The sequence below is a fragment of the Carassius carassius genome, chromosome 2 (genome assembly GCF_963082965.1).
Source record: "Carassius carassius chromosome 2, fCarCar2.1, whole genome shotgun sequence".
In the NCBI taxonomy this organism is placed as follows: Eukaryota; Metazoa; Chordata; class Actinopteri; order Cypriniformes; family Cyprinidae; genus Carassius; species Carassius carassius.
In genome coordinates, this window is record NC_081756.1 from 5,084,553 (window position 1) to 5,103,827 (window position 19,275).

The window sequence follows — 19,275 nt, forward strand, 5'->3', positions numbered from 1 at the left end:
AGCGCCCCTAGCGTCACTTTACTGACGCCAAATGTGCCTCTTGGCGTCGAAATATCGACGCACTACCACCTTCATTGCTTTCAGTGGGAAACTTTTGGCGTCAGAGCTTCGACGCGAGGACATGAGATGTTTATCGCTATGAAATCACGTTCAAGAAGTCTCATTCAGCACACATCGCGATACTTGCCGTCAGTTCCATAGTTTGGGTGAGTAGTCGTAAATACGCTCTTTTAATGCCTTTTATAAAATGTATTCTGTCTTCTTTATTAATCAGATTAGCATCATATGTTTAATCGCTGTATTATATCGGTCATCCGCGGCTGTCTTTGAGTTTCATTGCATTTAAATAAATGAACAGCTGCTAACTGGGGTGATTAAACTCTATCGGTCACGTGACTTGCCATAGACCTTCGATCCGATTTATATTAATTTCAGGTTCAATGATGTTGTATTTGTAGTAAAATCATGGTAATCACGACACTTACAGTAGTAATAAATGAAATGTGAAGTCAAAACACAGTAAACGGGACATTTACCATGTTTTTACCACAGTAACTGTAGTTTTACCATGGTATATTAGTAATCAATACAACAATACAATAATCACTAAACCAGCTATGTTTGTATCACTGTAATGTTAGTGTTTTTATGTGCTTTTATATGACAGATATCACAGTAATCATATGTTCTGTACCATGCTTTTAATACCTTTTAATGTAAATCCAAAAAAAATAAAACATTATAAATAAATAATAAAAAAATTTATTTTTCCATCTTGCAGTTCATTCATATCAGTTTATATCTAAATATTTTGCTCACAGATCATTATTAACATTCTGTATATTATTCAATTTTATTTTTTCTCCCCTTTTTTATTATTTTTATTTTTAGCTGAAAAGACGTAAAGGCAGTCAGTCCAGTGGTGTTTGTGGAGAGGTTTTCCTTTAGAAATGGAGAAGACAGAAAGCTGCGGAGACAGACATTTGCAGCAGTAAGTCTGTGATAGTTTGTCTCTTTTATCAAACATTCTTGCTGTTATCATTTGTACAGCATTTGTTGTTTCTTAAACTGTTGCACTGTCCAAATATCCACACTTGCCATCTTTGCACTTGACCACTTGATTACTTATTTGACGTCTTTCCTGTATTTGGCCTAGTGTTCGAGTGTGCATGATGACCACAAGTGTGTGTCGAACTTTTCATGACCTGATGACTGTGTTTCCCAATCCTGATCCTGGAGAACCCCAACACTGCACGGTTTTGGTGTCTCTCTTATCTGACAAACACAATTTTGAGGTCTTGGAGACTGATGAGCTGAATCAGGTGTGTTTGAACAGGGAGACATATCAAATGTGCAGTGTTGGGGTTCTCCAGGACCAGGATAGGGAGCCACTTCCTTATGGGACACACTTATGTGTTTACAGAGATTTTTAATATCTAATAATTATCAATATTTCACATACTGTACATTGATCTGGGTAAAAAGTCTGACGATTTACTCCAAAACATGATGCATGATGGGATACACTAAGCGTTGTATAGTGTTCCGGAGCAGTATTGGAGAGGTTTAGTGTGTGTTAAGGACGCTGTGCTTTGACATTGTTAAGACATTATTATATTAATTGTATAATTAATATAAATCGGATCGAAGGTCTATGGCACGTCACGTGATCGATAGAGTTTAATCACCCCAGTTAGCAGCTGTTCATTTATTTAAACGCAATGAAACTCACAGACAGCCGCGGATGACCGATATAATACAGCGATTAAACATATGGCGCTAATCTGATTAATAAAGAAGACAGAATACATTTTATAAAAGGCATTAAAAGAGCGTATTGACGACTACTCACCCAAACTGTGGAACTGACGGCAAGTATCGCGATGTGTGCTGAATGAGACTTCTTGAACGTGATTTCATAGCGATAAACATCTCATGTCCTCGCGTCGAAGCTCTGACGCCAAAAGTTTCCCACTGAAAGCAATGAAGGTCGTAGGGCGTCGATATTTCGACGCCAAGAGGCACATTTGGCGTCAGTAAAGTGACGCTAGGGGCGCTTGACCATTCTTCGGTTTTTGACGCCTTTGGGGTGAGAATGGGTTGGGTCCCCACACTCTCCGCAACTAAACAAGACGATAGTTACATTCTCATTTCACACAAGTTTTTGTTATGTTCGTTTTGATTATTTATATGGTTTTATTATGTCCTTGTTTGAATGTGGGCCATCAAGAATGTCTGGATGTAGAAGAAAAACATGTTGAATGTTTCAGGATATTCAAGATATTTTCAGATATTTCATGGGTTCAGCTCAGACAAATTGTTAAGCTGTTAAATATGTTTAATTTGCACCTTTTTACCTGAAGCAACTTGAAAGATAATGGTGGTGTTATTCTTCATATATATGAGGCTAAAGTGTTATGAGTATAAAGAAAAATGTTTTAGACCAAGCCTCATCCTCAACTTTTCAAATGGTTTGACTAGAATGGTTTTAAAACCAGTTTATTTTATTTAAGTCTTTTCTAAATCACTTATTTGTTCATCAGAGCAGGAGCCACGTTATTTCAGGACACTAAGATCATCAATACTTTCTCCTGTTTCTGGGTTATAGTTATATAACATTGGATCTTCTGCAGTCCTTGTAATAATAAATAAAGAATTTGTGAATTCAGGATGATATTTATTTGTGTGTGTAAATTGTAATTATCAGATGTTTACTGTGTATAAAATGAACTTGGTACATCAGTCTATATTTGATATCCCATCAGTTTTCTAATGTTAAATAATGTTAAAAGGTGGTTTAACTCCCTCTTGTGGTCATTGCGCTGAAGCTCAGGGGGAGAAAATAAATAAACTATGTGTGCAGTTTTGTAAATTGAAGGATGCAAATTGAAAACCTGTACCCACAGTTTAAAATCGTCCCCATGGATTGTAAAACTTATTTATTTTAATAAATTTATTTTTCTCTTTCCAGAACCTGGGGGGGGGGGGGGGGGGGGCTTATGGCGTTATATTTTAGTCAAAAGTTATGAGCGTGTAAGACACGGGCATTATGTTATTTCACTCGCGCAAAAATGAACCTTCATCTGGCATGATAAAAGTACTCGCGCACAAATTCATCAACCGAGAGGTGTACAGGTAGCTGTGAGCGAGCGCCTGGCTTACTCTCATAGGTTAACTCTGCTTGTACAGTGGAATCCTGCTCGCGCAGTGGATTTCTGCTCCCTCGAGTCTACATGACTTTTGACAATTTGGGGGCGGAAACCAAGGAGGGCACTGACCCTCTTATGATTGGTCACTTTCACACAGGGACATCCTTGTACCTTGATTGACAGCTCTCATTACAGGAAGCACGGAGTTGGGTTAAGTTACCAACGACATCTTCGAGCGCATCTCCGGTGAGTCGTCTCGTCTCGTCTCGTCTCGTCTTGTGTCGTGTCGTGTCTCTCCAGCACCACATCGAGAGAGATCCAGACCGCCGTGCGTCTGCTGCTGCCGGAGAACTGGACAAACACGCCGTGTCTGAGGAACAAAGACCGGGACCAAATACACCAACATCATCAACGAACCCGAAGACCCTTTAAGAGCACCACATCATCTGGAGAAGAGCACTTTCTGTTAAATCAGAAGAATTTCTATAACTGTTAATTCATAATGTGATGTTTTTCTATATATTTTCTTCAGATCATGTACATTTGCGGTCATGGTAGAACATTATATATATATATATATATATATATATATATATATATATATATATATGAGATTAGGATAAATCACTTTTTTATATATATGATAGTTTATTGAACATTTTTATAAACAAGGAAAGGTTAAAAAAAAAAAAATACTCCAAGGCCCAAACGAAGCAAAAATGTAATTTGGTGCAGATGATAATAGTTATATGGAGATATAATTCTGAAAGCTGATAATGTAAATCAATGAGATCTTTAGAACAGTGTAACAGAATATTTACATAAATGATATTTAAATACTTATAATGTTGAAAATATAATACAACACAATGATAATTGAGAGAAGAACAAATACAGTTATGTTTGGATAATCAGGTAAATATAAGCTGCTTCAGTCCAGTAAGTGTTTGACTTGAAATATTACTAACACTGTAAAAGTTACTTTTACCTTAAATTCAGTAAAGATTTAACAGCAAAGAGACATTTATAGAATTACACTCAAACTCCTTTTACTCCGACGACAGAAAGCATCTAGCATCATAAAAACAGCATGTTGTTCAGATGTAATTTGACATTATAATTGTTGTTTGTGGTATTTAAAGGGTAACTTTCAGTAGCTTCCAGTGAATCTGACACACATGAAGAAACTGGTTTTGGAGTCGATGATGAGCAGGAGCTCTTTCTGTGTGGAGTTAGTTCTCTTGTTCTCCATGTGTTGTGTTCACAATCTAATCTACAGCGCAGGTGAATCAGAGACACTGGATTGAGTGAGAGTGTGAATGTGTGTGTGTTAGTCTTGTGATGGACTGCTCGTGTCCAGTGTGTTTCCAGCCTTCAGCCTGAGACTCCAGCATCCTGTGACTCTGAGCTTTGGAGAAGAGACGATTATTCCTCTGTTACAGCCGACTGCCTTTGGGCTTCACTAGATTTAACTGTCAAACACACACACATAAAACATTTATATTCAGCTCAATTTGACACTTTCTGTTTTGCTTCCACTGCAGGTATTGATTTATGAATCAAATAATATTTACAGATAAATATGAATCTATGCAGACAGAAGTGTTACCTCTCGCTCTGTAGCATTTGTAAAGCAGCACGACTGTCACCAGCAGATACGGACAAGCTGCCAGAAGAAAACTGAGGATGATGAAGAATAAAATCTGATCTGAAGATGACCCTGAAAAACAGAGACACAAGCACATTATTGAGAACATTACAGAGCTCCTAAAGACTTTCAGCAAGTTTACTGGGGAAACCACAACACAATTTTTGTAAACACAAAAACATGAATTCATGAGATTGAGTAAATGACCATTTATTTTGGTATAGAGTTTATTCTAATGCTGTAGTTAATGCGCTCTTCATTTCATTGAATTGTAGGATGTTGATGAGGTGTGTACATGTCAGTATCTGTGAAGTGTTAGTTATACTTCAGTTCATGTGAGTTTTCTGAAAGAATAAACACATCTGTCAATAACTAACTGAATGAAATCAAATCAGCGGACAGAGACTGATCTCCACAGACTCTCACCTCTGACTGAGATCCAGCTGTGCAGTGACTGTCCTCTCTCTGTTTTACAGTAGTAGAAACCCTTGTCTGACTCTGAGACAGTCGTGATGATCATCTCTCCTGTCGTCTGATTCTGGACGAGTGATCCGTCTTTATAGAAATCAGCTCCGAGGATCGAGGAGTTTGTAGATCGATGTAAACAGTGTAGAGTCAGAGTATGTCCCTCAATCACAGGATCAACAGAACTCTCCAGAATCACATCACCATCTAAACAACACAAGAGATACATGCATGTAGGAAGATTATGGAGATACATATTGTATCTTGAACTTATTTCTTAAATTTACTTCAAACTCCAACAGATCATCTAGTTTCACATGTTATGCGACTCACTGTGTACAGTGATGTTTAGAGGATGACGTTTCTCTCCAGATTCAGACTGACACCAGTAAACTCCAGAGTCAGATGTGCTGAGAGAGACGAGTCGACATGTAGATCCTGTTAGTTTTGAACAATCTTCTGTGTTTCTGTCTGTGTATCTTCTCACTGTCCATCCAGAAGAGTTCATCTGATCCTCACAGCTCAGAGAGAGAGAGTCAGATGAGAAGTGTTGACTTCTGCGGGGACGGACCACCAGAGACACTGAAGGAGAAACACCTGAGACAGACCAAAACCACACTTAAAAACATGTTTGTATAATAAAATGTGTAATTAAATCAAATTAAGATTAAATTTAGCACTCAAGTTTAAATAAGATAGGTCTTATGCATATATTATGAGTTTGTATTTGATAGTGTTTCTGATCTGGTTTAGATTGAGAATCGGAGGGAAGTGAGAGCAGGTTTTTGAGGTTTGCATTGGTTTCAGATGGTTTTGTCCCCCAGAGACTGTAATAAAACACAAATACAGATGAGTTCAAGTATAAATACAGTCTCACAGACTCACCAGTGATCCACAGGGGCTGTGTGTTACTGGTCTTTGTGTAATAGGCCGGTCGTCCTCTCTCTGCTCTGCACGTATAAACTCCTGTGTGCTGTAGAGCAGCAGGACTGAGAGTGTAAGAGCCTCCAGCTCCTCTGCTGCTGTCGGACAGATGATCATCATCTCTGAACCAGCTGAACGTCCAGCCTGTAGAGGAGACCGTAACCTCACAGATCAGAGTCACTGAGTCTCCTTCAGTCAGCCACGGCTGTGGAGACACTCGCACTGCTGCCTGAGCTTCAGCTGAACAACACATGAGATGAGTTATAGAGAGAGAAGCTGTTCACACTGATGATAATGAACACACACACAAACTCACCTGATACATTCAGTGTAACAGCATCACTGCGCTGAGAGCTTTGTGTTCCCATCTGTCCTGTACAGGTGTATTTACCACGGTGAAAGTCTTTAACACTGCTGATGTTCAGCTCTTGTGTTGAGGTTCGGCTGACAGAGGTTTTATGTTGGTAGTTTGTTGCCTCTGTTTCCCATCTGTACGTCCACTCAGTGTCTCCTCCCCACTTTATATCACATCTGAGAGAGACTGTTTCTCCTCTGAACACTTGTTCATCCGGTCGTACCGTCACCACAGCTTTAGGACTCACTGTACAAACACAGAGTATTACATTAATTATAGATTAAAAGTGTTAGATGTTCTGTAGATATTGTCTCTGATCTGTGTTATGTCAGATACTATGTTCTCTCTCACCTGTAACATTTACCCACAGTGCATCACTGTATTGTGTGTAGTAGACTGGTTTCCCTCTTCCAGCTCTACACCTGTACTGGCCTCCATCAGACACTGAATCAATCTTCACACTGTAGGAGTTTGTTTCTGTCTTTGTCTCAGAGTTCAGTGTGTGTTTGTACCAGTAAAAGTCCCATCCAGGAGACAGATTCATGCGACAGGTCAAAGTCACTGTGTTTCCTGTCAGTGCAGCTCCTGCAGGATCTGATGTGAGTTCAGGCTTTGGCTCCAGATCTGCAGGAGAACAAGAACAGATTCAGAGTTCAGCTGTGAGACAGATCTCTGAGTATAAGCCTCATGTAAGATTTGAAGAATCTCAGACACTTTTGTCCCTTTTCCACTGCATGGTACGGCTCGGCTCTGTTTCTTCTTCTTTTTCTGTTTTTTGGCATGTTGCATCCTGTGTGTATATCGCCACCTACTTTTGCTGTTATGCAGTCATGGTTTATGTATAATTATAGTATGGGGGCAGTAAAATTCTGTCAGATATTGTAATGGGAATGTCGTACAGTTTTGCCCGAGACTTAAAAATGAGTTCGGAGCCACGGAAGAAACACTTGCTGCCTCCTAATTCACATACTATCTGTCCTAAATAGTATTTGAAAATAGAATTAGTATGTCCCAAATCAGAGTAGGTTTATAAAAGTATGCCTAAGATTCCCGGATGGTCTCTACTTCCGGTTAGAACACTGTGGACTTTTATAATACATTCATTAACGCACAAAACGTTCATTAACGTACACGGTCATTCACTTTTAAATGTGTCATTATGCAAACACACGAGTTCTTGGCATGATAGTCCCACAACTAATGTAGCAGAACAACATGTCTCTTCGTTTCTCTCCAATACGGTAGGAAATTAAATTAAATTAAATGTGGATGCTGTTAACAGTGACAAGATGATTGACAGGTCAGTTTAAACAGTGACAGAATGCTCGTAACTAAGCAACAGAGCGTCCGTTACAGAAGCAGCTATGATGAAGAAGTAGCTCCCAAAGCTAGCCTACTATTCTTCTACATACTCAAAAGTATATATTTCTCACAAGCAAGGTAACAACCAGTGCTGTTTTATTGTTAGTAGAGTAGAACCGTTTTGAGAGACACAAAGAGGTAATATACACACGCTCTCTCTCTCTCTCTCTCTCTCTCTCTCTCATAACTTAATTTATATCTTCGTTAGTCTGCTATCAACAGATCAAGCCTCTGTTACTAGATCTAAAATTACAGTTTGACAATGGAGGCGTTGGATGAGATGCAGAAGAAATGAATCCTACTCACAATAGCGTTTTAAGAACAAAAACCAGAAGAATGCCTTGAAATATATCATCTGATCAATGTCCTGAAGTGTAGAGACCGTAGTATGAGCAGAATAATTGACTCGAGCCGTTGAATTATTAGAGAAATAATGCACACCTGAGGTGGTGATGTGGCCACGACGTGATTAATAATGTTTTTCATTTTACTGTATTCAGCTTATTCAACTCTACCAATGCATTGATGAAATTAATAGTTGGATGTGCCAGAACTTTCTTCAGTTAAACAAGGAAAAAACTGAAGTCATTGCATTTGGAAACAAAGATGAAGTGTTCAAGGTGAATGCATACCTTGACTCTAGGGGTCAAACAACTAAAAATCAAGTCAGGAATCTTGGTGTGATTCTGGAGACAGACCTTAGTTTCAGTAGTCATGTCAAAGCAGTAACTAAATCAGCATACTATCATCTAAAAAACATTGCAAGAATTAGATGTTTTGTTTCAAGTCAAGACTTGGAGAAACTTGTTCATGCCTTTATCACCAGCAGGGTGGACTATTGTAATGGGCTCCTCACCGTTCTTCCCAAAAAGACCATTAGACAGCTGCAGCTCATCCAGAACATCTGAGCATATCACACCAGTCCTCAGGTCCTTACACTGGCTTCCAGTTACATTTAGGATTGATTTTAAAGTACTTTTACTCGTATATAAGTCACTAAATGACCTAGGACCGAAATATATTTCAGATCACTGAATATAAGCCTAACAGACCACTCAGATCATTAGGATCGAGTCAGTTAGAAATACCAAGGGTTCACACAAAACAAGGGGAGTCCTCCTTTAGTTACTATGCTGCCCGCAGCTGGAATCAGCTTCCAGAAGAGATCAGATGTGCTAAAACACTGGTCACATTTAAATCTAGACTCAAAACTCATCTGTTTAGCTGTGCATTTATTGAATGAGCACTGTGCAATGTCCGAACCTGATTTCACTGTATTTTACGTATTCAGTATTTCATGTAAAATCATTTTTTTATTTTCTATTTTTATTTTCTATTTTTATTTTCTATTTCTATTTTATTTTTCTATTTTAGTTTCTATTTTAAACTGTTTTAAATTCATTTTAAATAAGTACATTTTTAAATCATTTCGAAAAAGTTTTAAAATGTCTTGTTTTTATTTTTGTTATTAATTTTCTTCATGATTATCTTACTTTCTTTTATGTAAACTACTTTGAATTATCATTGTGTACTATGAATAAACTTGCCTTGCTTTGCCTATATTTGCCTCTTGTCTTTTGGATAATTAGCTGTAAATTCGAGGTAGCGGTAGTTTAGTCTTTTGTTCATCAGCACTCACATCCACACAAGACAAACACATCTGGAAAAGGAGGGAGGGCTTCACTTCTGCAGCTCTCTGTCTGTCTGTGATCTGATTATCAATGTGTGCTACACTGATGTGCTGCAGAGACGCGGAGGGAGAAAGGCATCAGAACTCGAGTCGATTGTTTTTATATTTGTATTTGTTTGACAAGAAAAGCTGTGCTCAAACAGATAGGCTACGCAGACATAATACATATATTCGTTTAATAAAAAAAAAGCTCTAAGGGCACTTGGAGAAAGAAAAGGGGCAGGTTCTCAAAGCCCCGTCTGATGTCTTTGTGTGCACGTGCCTGAAAATTACCATCTGCCCCCAAAAGGTGTAAACTCTCCATGTCAAGGCCTCGATCAATGCAAATTCTAATTGTTATTTCCAGTCTGTGATTTGAAGATGTTTGTCTTGGTCTGAGTATTTAAGGAAATGTTGCAAGAAAATCAGCGTGATTCTGAGCCTGTAGTGTGGATTGTGTCTATACTATGTATTTTTATAAAGTCGGGTGCATCTATTACTCTCAGATTTATCTTTGAGAATTTGATGTCTTGTATTATGATTGCCTCTGTGTAATGACCAAGACTGACGAGTTTGTGAGTATGAGATCCATTATATATCCATTTGATACGAGACTGTTATATGAATTAGATTAATACGATTAAAGAGTTAAATAAAATAATCAGATGTTTAGATACATTATACTATGAATGATCAATAATAATTGGCATTTCTAACCTAAATTAGAAATAAGAATTAAACTGAAATCAAATGACTTTGTGCACTGAAAAGACTACATATGCAGGAAACCTTCAGCCCCCAGTGGACACCTTCATTTGGCCAGTTGGGTGGACTTTACAGTCATTTTTATAAAAAGGAGGAATGTTTGCCCAAAAAAAGAAGATGCACGTGGCACAGCACTATATCACAGCATAAACTGTGATCGATTACGTTTGTGAAAGCAGCTTGTTTGTGCAAAATATAGATGAAATACTAAACCTGTGAACTTCTGCATCCAAACATAATAATGACTAAAGTGAATTGCTTCAGTCCTTTATGAGAACAGATGTGGCTGATACAGAAGAGTATAAGAGAAGTGTTGATCCACAAATATAGATTTAAAGATGATCATTAAACAGAATCTGCAGACTGACCTGATACAGTCAGTGTAAGAGCAGCACTGATGTGTGATGTCTGTGAGTCTGATCTCTCTCCTCTACAGCTGTATTCACCGCTGTCAGACACTTCAGCTGTGAAACTGATCTCTGCTGTTCTTCTGTATGGATAGCGAGTGTTTCCATCTTTAAACCAGCTGTATGTCCACTGAATGTGTCCTCCTCTCTGTATGTCACATGTGAGAGAGACTGTCTCTCCTCTGAACACACGCTGATCTGGAGACACCTTCACTACAGCTTCTGGTCTCTCTGTATTAATACACAGATGAGGAAATATTGATCACCAACAGCATCACTGTATCATGATCAATGTTATTAACTCAAAACCTCTTTATGAGAGAGATAGAAAAAAACATTAATTATTTAGTTTGCTTTTCATTATTAATTGCATCAAACATATTTGTAAATAATGGTAAAAAAATGAAACATTAATATTCATATCCGGTCTACATCTCTTTGTTTCATACAGCTGCAGACTCTACAACATTTACATAATGTAAGAGTGTAAAAAGTGTGCTGGGATAAACTTGCAGTGTGCTGATATCATGTGACAATTTAAATAGTCTATTGCTCCATAATTTGGTCTTATGTTATATTAAGTCTAATTAACTAATATATTGAACAAAATACTGTGCTGAATTTCATAAGAAGAAAGATGCATTCTCAAAAAAAAAAATAAAAAAATAAAACTTGATGTGTGACAGTAGAGAGAGTTTATGAGGACAATGATATTAAACTCACCCGTCACAGAGAGAGAAACAGCAGAGCTTGATTGTGATGAGTTTGGTCTTTTATCTCTCTGTCCTCTACACGTGTACTGACCCTCATCAGATGTAGTTACTGCTCTGATAGTGAGTGTGTCTGTGATTACAGTGTAACGACCAGACGACTGTAACTTTACACTGCCTTTATTCCACTCATATCTCCAGTCAGGTGTCCAGTCATATCTCCAGTCATAAATCTTGTCAGTTCTCCATCTCCAGTCACTGTCAGACTCAATCTCACACTTCAGACTCACTCTCTCTCCAGTGAATACAGGACCGTCTGGAGTCACAGTCAGAGTAGATCTGGGTGAATCTGTGAAGAAAGACAAAAATATGAAGTGACTCAAACATCTCTTTCAGGGAACAAATATTTTGTAAATGTATTATAAATCTACAAAATAATTATTATACATATTTCATAATATTGGCTCTGTTTTATTTTTTGTACTATCATCAGTTTTCTCATTTCAGTTTTTTGAGGAGGCTCTGGTTAAGTCTTGAAGGATCTCAGGAATCTCAATCCATCTTATTTTTCTTGTAAGAGCCATTTATGAGTTTAATGTGTCTGGTTTAGGGTGTCATTCACTTCTATTTTTGCTTCTAAACAGCTTGTTTTGCTGCTTGATATTGTAAACTGGTGTCACCATATTATATTAAAGGTGCAATGTGTAATATTTACAACGATCTATTGACAGAAATGCAACATAATGTACATTACTATTATTTCAGAAGTGTATCAAGATCTTAATAAACCGTTATGTTTTTATTACTTTAGATTGATCAGTTTCTATCTACATACAGCACGCGTCCCGTTACATGTTTCTACAGGAGCCCGAAACACACAAACTGCTCTACAGACGCGTTTGTCACTTTGTTGTTTTGTGAATAAAACACTGACACAATTATGAGCAAATACATTAATATTCACAATAACATTGATTTATTGAATAAATAAGTAAATATAATTCCTGAATTGAACTTTGTAAAGAGATCTCATTGGTGTCTGCTGTGTTTAGTTCTAGAAGTCTCTCTGTGATGTTAACTTAACAAGAGGACAGAACTTTACTATAAAACTCTTCATATGTACTGTCCCTGTAAGTCTTTTCTCTCATAATTTAAGTTGGACATCTCTTCACAATGCACATTTTGTCTTTCTAATTTGAAAACAATAAAACACTTATTTTTTTTTTAATGTGATTATGCAAATGATTTTTGGAAAGAAATGTCTTGGCTTGTTTTCTCAGCTTACAACAAACTTTTTAGGTTTGAGAGAATTAATGTACTATTTTTAATTTGGGAATCAGGTTCAAGGGAGCTGAATGATATCTTGAAACTGTTAACTCTTTGAGGTCTGTTTAAGTTTCATGAATGTAAAGTTTCTGATTGTATGCCCAATTTAAAGATTGTTTGTATTGATATGAAATTATTTCATGAATCTCTCTGCTCGTCGCTTAAGAAAGATGCTAAAACTACAGTATTAATGGGGGAAAAATATGAATTTTGATGTAAGGGCAGAGCCGGACAGTAACGGAGTACATTTACTTGAGTACAGTACTTAATCTGTACTTTACTCGAGTATCATTTTTGGGGAGTACTCATGACTTTACTCAAGTACATTTGAGAGGCAAATATTGTACTCTTTACGCAGATACATTTCTATCCATAACCGTAAGTACCCGTTACTTCTTTTTCAAAAAAAAAGAAAAAAAAAAAAAAAAAAAGAAAAAAAAATCTCGGAAATCCTCAATTTGTTGTTTCCTTCTCAAACGTGATTGGATTGTGCAGGCGCCACTGATTGGGACAGCCTATCAGCAATCACCTTCAGCTTACCGCCAAAGACTTCATGACATTTGATTGAATTTTAGTACAGCACACACACACACACACACACACAAAGAGAGAGAGAGAGAGAGAGAGAGAGAGAGAGAGAAAGTTGTCACACAGAGGGCGCTATTTTAACGATCTAAACGCAAAGTTTAAATCGTACTGTGCAGGTGCACTCAGGGCGTGTCCAAATCCACGGTCCGTGTGCCAGGGCGCATTTTTGGAATGATCTGTCCCTATTCTCTTAATAAGTAATAGGCGTAACATTCATCTCCTATTTCCTTTAAGAGCGAGCTGCGCTCGAGCCATGGTGGAATTTGTTGGCGGAAAAGCTGAACGCTTCTCAAGCAAAGAAACCGACCTGCCTGTGCGCGAAGTTAGACATTAGAGAAAAATTTGTTGCCTTTAGCTTCCACTACCAGTCAAAAGTTTTTGAACAGTAAGCTTGTTAATGTTTTTTTTTTTTTTTAAGAAGTCTTTCCTGTTCACCAAGCCTGTATTTATTTGATCCAAGTACTGCAAATCAGTGAAATTTTGAAATATATTTACTAGCCTATTTAAAATAGCTGTTTTCTATTTTAATATATTTCAAAATGCAATTTATTGAGATTTAATTTATTGCTGAATTTTTTTGCATTATTACTCCAGTCACACGATCCTTCAGAAATAATTCTAACTCCTTCCTGACTTAATGGCGGCTGCATGGTATTGGATGAGAATGCGTTAGACTGGCACTGGTGAGGTGGTGGGGATTTTTCTGTGGTTTCTGGTGATCCATATTTACTTCTGAGTGCTGTGACTGCTGTGCTACATTTGGGCTTGAATTTCAATTAGTGGTTGTATATTTTCACACTGATATTTATGCCCTGTTGGAGTCAAAAGCGTGATTTTTCTTTCCTTATTTACCCTGAATGAGGTTTGTCTCAGTGTTTTACTTTGTGAAAGTTGGTATTTGTGAATTGTAATAAAACTGCTTGTACAAGCGATGAAGCTTACACTAACGGTGGTGGCCAGTCATTAGCCCCCTCTGACTTAGCTTTGTTGTGTTCAGGTGTGAAGTTTAAGGAGTTTTTAACTCATTTTAGGAGTTTTAAGGACCCGTGGGAGATCTGCATTAGCCAGCTGGGCAGAGCTGTCAAACACGTCAGATTTAAGAGAATTTTGATTCTGGGTGATTTTAACTTGCATGTAGATCAGAAAGCCTGTCTCTTGGCCAAGGATTTTCTACCACTCTTGGACTGTTTTAATTTTTCTCAGTTTGTAAATTTCCCCACTCACTGTAAAGGACACATGTTAGATTTAATTATTGCAAATGACTCATTTTTTCTAATCTCTCTGTTGTGGATGCTGGACTTTCTGATCATCTAGCTATCTTTATTAATGTTGAGACATTTCATTCTAGTAGAGAGACTTCACGAACTATTTCTTTCCGTAAATGGCAATCAATTGATCATGCTACCTTTGCAAACTCGATTGTGTTTATTCATTTGCTGTTATACTTGTCTGTAAAGTGCTTTGAGAAAGCTACTTTTAAAGGCGCTATACAAAATAAATATATTATTATTATTATTATTATTATATAGCCCCAGGACGTCGGGCTAGCAATTTTGAGAAACACCAGGATAAGGAGAAAGGATTTCTTTAGTCATTTGTTGTATTGATGATTTAAAAGTATATGTGCAATTTTAACTTGATAGGTATATAATACGAAACATGCTATTTTTTCTAGTTTAGACGGCATATTCCCTGCATGAAGGTGATGAGATCTCGACAGAGAGAGTTGCTCTTTCTGGACTCTATGTACCTTAAAACTGCAGGAGAATTTGGAGACATGTCCTACCAAGATGTCCTAAGGTAACTTAATGAAGACGTGTGTTTTGGGAGCCATGTTCCCCTGGCCAGCCTCAGTTTGTGATCATGTTCTCTGGCCGGGGAACACTTTATGTGTGACTTTAGTGTATGAACTGTTCATGCTTCAGGTCTAGTGTTTCAATCATGATCAAACAAAACAGAGGACTTCATTCTCCATCCTCTTTTTATTTTTATTTTAGTAAACCTGCACAGAACTGTGTCCCTGGAAAATGGTTAGAGAAAAACTGGAAGTGATTTAAAGGTAAACGTACTGTAACTTCAATTATTTCTTTGTGTGTGATTATGAACTATTCTTTATCTCATATTATCACTGAATAAGTAACTATTAAATCATATATTTAAACGGAGAGTTTCTGTGCAAGATTATGGGAATGACTGTGGTATCTTCATGATCATGGTGTGAGTTAACAGTTGTGGTTTAAACAAATTACAAGATTAAATTGACAATTATGTAAAACATCATGTAAAAAAAAAAAGTAATAAAAGTAAACATTCATTTTTAACAGTTGTATGCTGTTCAGCTATACTGCATGACAAACATGTTATTGAAAATATATATTTAATATGCAGTACCTCTGGTTTATGGTAATGGAGGCTTATTTTGATTTCCCTGTGGTAAGTATTGATTAAAACTGACGTTATACACCTTTCTAAAACAAGATAACCTCTCAATCATTTCACATACCTCACGTTAGGTGTAATCTTGTAGTTACTGACTTGCTGAATTGTGGTTTTGTGATTAACTGATTTGAGTCTTACTCCTGTGTCTGAATTAGTTTATATGAATTGTTTTAGAGAAATGTAAAATGAATTGTTTTCCTGTTTAGAAGGACATGCCAGATCTTAGAAGATGGTGGTTTATAGTTCTGATGGAGAACGTTCATCTAGTAGAGTAATCTTTACTTAAATGCTTTTAATGCAACTGTTAAAATAAAACCCAAAAGTCTTATTTTCATTAATGTGCATTTGCAGTCACGGGAAAAATTCTTAAAGGAACTTTTACACCCGTCTTCTGCATACCAAGGAATATAAATATTACTGTCTCAATTGTTTAGATTTTTTTGTTTGCTGCTTTAAAACATGAGTTGATATTTGCACGGATCTGACCCGGTAACGGCTGAACACAAAGCAGCTTCACGCTCACAGGTGAAATGACAAAAATAACAACGACACGTTTCTGAGGAGAGTCGGTTCCCTTCAAATACATTCAATTAAAGACATCTGCGACTCGTTTTGATGAAACATGCAGCGCTCGTATTTATTCAGTGACATCATCGCCCTTTAAAGTTTAATCCAGCCGTATCACGACTCTTGTCTTTCGATTATAATCTAGACATTTCTTATACTATTGGACATATTCAAATCTTGTCATGGCCTTAAGTTTGACACTACTCACTTCAGGAGTTTTAAGGACCCATCAGAGATCTGCTTTAGCCCGAGTCCTGATACACTTCTGACCCGACTGAAAACACAAAAGCCCTGGGACGTCAGGCTAGTGATTCTGAGAGCCCTGCAGCTAGAAAACACACAATCTACCCGAGAGAAGACGTCTTTCACTGTTGTAAGTTAAGTGGATGTTGTTAAATAGAGAAACACAATTATATATATTTTAACTTCTAGCTCTTAAACTTGGACCTCATTATTGAAAGCCAATAATGGTTTATTCATGGTTGCAATTAAATTTCAGTTCAGATTTTTAAGTGCCATTATTTTAAAATGCTTTATTGACTGATGTTCATAGATGGTCAGTTGTGTTTTCAGATGTTATGTCATATTGTATGTTTGTAATATCACAGTAAATCCGTCTCCTAAATTATTACACCTATGTGCAGTCACAGCTCATCACCCTAAAGTTGCCCTGATTTCAGCTCGACGCCGGCTCACAGTGAAAGCGAAGGTCTTCTGGTCACTTTGAGTCTCTGGACGCTGGCGATGTGAACACACAGTTACTGTTCATGATGCTCAAACTACTGGAAGAAAATCCTCAATATTGATCTGGAGTTTATATGAATGTGTTTCTGAGGAGAGCTGACTGCTTTCTGAGAAGTTTATGTGGAATAATTTCACAAAGCTTGTCCGAACATTCGGTTTTTCCTTCAAATTGATTATTCAATCAAATTATGTCTATGATTATTATTGTATAACTAAACAATATGAAATTAGATAAATGATATGGATATGAATTATATAACTAAAATAAAGATAACTGTAATTAGATTTAGATTTAGGTTAAATAAAGATGTCAGTCTTCATCTTTTTATTTTAAAGAAGAAAAAAAGATTTACCCAGTCCTTTAAAAATAACACATTTCAGAGCTGTAACAATAAAACCATGATATTTTGCTTAAGGTTATCATACCGTCAAAATATAATCCCGGCCCATGTCTAGTCACAACTGAATCTTATTCTGATGTAGTAGAGAGAGTTTAGGAAGATGATGATATTAAACTCACCCTTCACTGAGAGATAAACAGAGTTTGATTGTGATGAGTTTGGTCTTTCATCTCTCTGTCCTCTACACATGTACTGACCCTCATCAGATGATTCAGATCGTTCAATAGTGAAAGTGTTTCTGTCTACAGTGTGACGCTGAGACGGCAGATACACTTGAATGTATCCTTGCCACCACTCATATCTCCAGTTATTGTAATAAGGTGTTATCTCACACGTCAGAATCACTCTCTCTCCAGTGAATACTGTATCGTCTGGAGTCACAGTCAGAGTAGATCTGGGTAAATCTGTGAACAGAAGAAAATAAACTCTGAATATCTGACTTCATGTAGTTGATAGTGATACAGTTGTGATTAAAATTTACTGTTATGATTAAAGTTGCAATAAAATATTTATTTATTTGTTTTGTCAATTCAGCTTTATTCTGAAATGAGAAAGTTATTAAAACATTATTGAACAGTTCTTGTTCTGGTCGGTAGGTGGAGCTGTTTTCAGTCAGAGGTTTCAATAAAGCGTTTATTTTAGTTTAGTTTATTTTTTGGTGCAGGAGATCTGATCCCTGAGTCATATGAATTTATTTTATTTATTTATTTATTTTTCTCTCAACAGTAATCAATTCATGTCTATGGTACACAGTCGTCCAGTGCTGCTCTTCGAGAATTTGATTTAGTTTGAACACTTTTAATGTAAATCCTATCTTTTACTCCTGGAGATAACATGCTCAGTGTGTTATTGTTTAGTGGGAGATTGCTGTTCTTCAATAATTACATAAAATAACATGAAATCACATCTACATCCTCTAGATGTCTGCAGTGATCACTCAGTGTCTCGTCAGATTGATGTGGAGCCATTCAAACATCATCATTATAACAAAACAATGAACCTTTTTCTAAGTTTAACTTGTTTTGTGCCATTTTTGCAGTTATGTTACAATATTCTGATAAATTATGTAACAGAGGAATTATTATTATTATTATTATTATTATTATTATTATTCTCATTTGTTTATGTAGTAATATTCATCTCAGATGTGTGTCCTCATGAACCATCATCCAGATCACAGTTACACACTGAGGATTAAATAACCTGAACATCACAAAAGAGTTAATGACACGCTGTCATTTTTGCAATAGACTACAATAAGCTTTTTATTTAATTTCATTTTTTTTATTTAACTTTCATCATAAACTGCAGAAACAGCAGTGTTTTAGCAGCATGAGGAGCTACACATATAAATGATGCTGAGTGAAGATGAACAACAGCAAAATATGGACATGAATTATCAGCAAAGAGACAAATGTGTGATCCTCATGTGATCCATGTAGACAAATAAACTACTACAACACTATTCATATTTAATAAATCAAATGTAAATCAGTAGAGCACAATACCTTGAGTGAGTCCAGAGTGGATGAAGGACATCAGCACTAAACACAGAAGAAACAGATATGAATCATTTCCATTGGTTCAACACAATGCAGATCACAGAAACATGTCTAGAGTTTCAGCTGAAAGTGTTTCTCTGTTTTGATGCTCCATGAGAACCGATGGAGGATATTCTCCATCATTTAACACACACAATGTCATCACAGCATGGGTCTAGAATACACTGAACCTGTCCCTCGACTCCACATACTTT

General features: G+C 36.8%; 1 protein-coding gene across 1 annotated transcript; it reads right to left on the reverse strand.

Moving 5' to 3' along the window:
- Positions 1-3,360: 3,360 nt before the first annotated feature.
- On the reverse strand, positions 3,361-19,058 carry LOC132096035 (Fc receptor-like protein 5). Its single transcript, XM_059501155.1, has 11 exons — positions 19,028-19,058; positions 17,639-17,923; positions 11,549-11,803; positions 10,706-10,975; positions 6,893-7,165; positions 6,503-6,787; positions 6,148-6,426; positions 5,596-5,859; positions 5,224-5,469; positions 4,759-4,869; positions 3,361-3,575 (listed from the first exon to the last, which is right to left on the reverse strand). Exons 1-11 carry the CDS (start codon positions 19,056-19,058, stop codon positions 3,361-3,363), a joined length of 2,514 nt encoding a protein of 837 aa, XP_059357138.1.
- Positions 19,059-19,275: the final 217 nt, after the last annotated feature.

Coding starts and splice junctions, on each gene's coding strand:
- LOC132096035 (XM_059501155.1), bottom strand. CDS start 19,058: ATGTCCTTCATCCACTCTGGACTCACTCAAG. Junction 17,924..19,027: donor CCACTCTGGACTCACTCAAG/GTATTGTGCTCT, acceptor TTCTGTTCACAG/ATTTACCCAGATCTACTCTG. Junction 3,576..4,758: donor CAAATGCTACAGAGCGAGAG/GTAACACTTCTG, acceptor GTGCTCTTAAAG/GGTCTTCGGGTTCGTTGATG.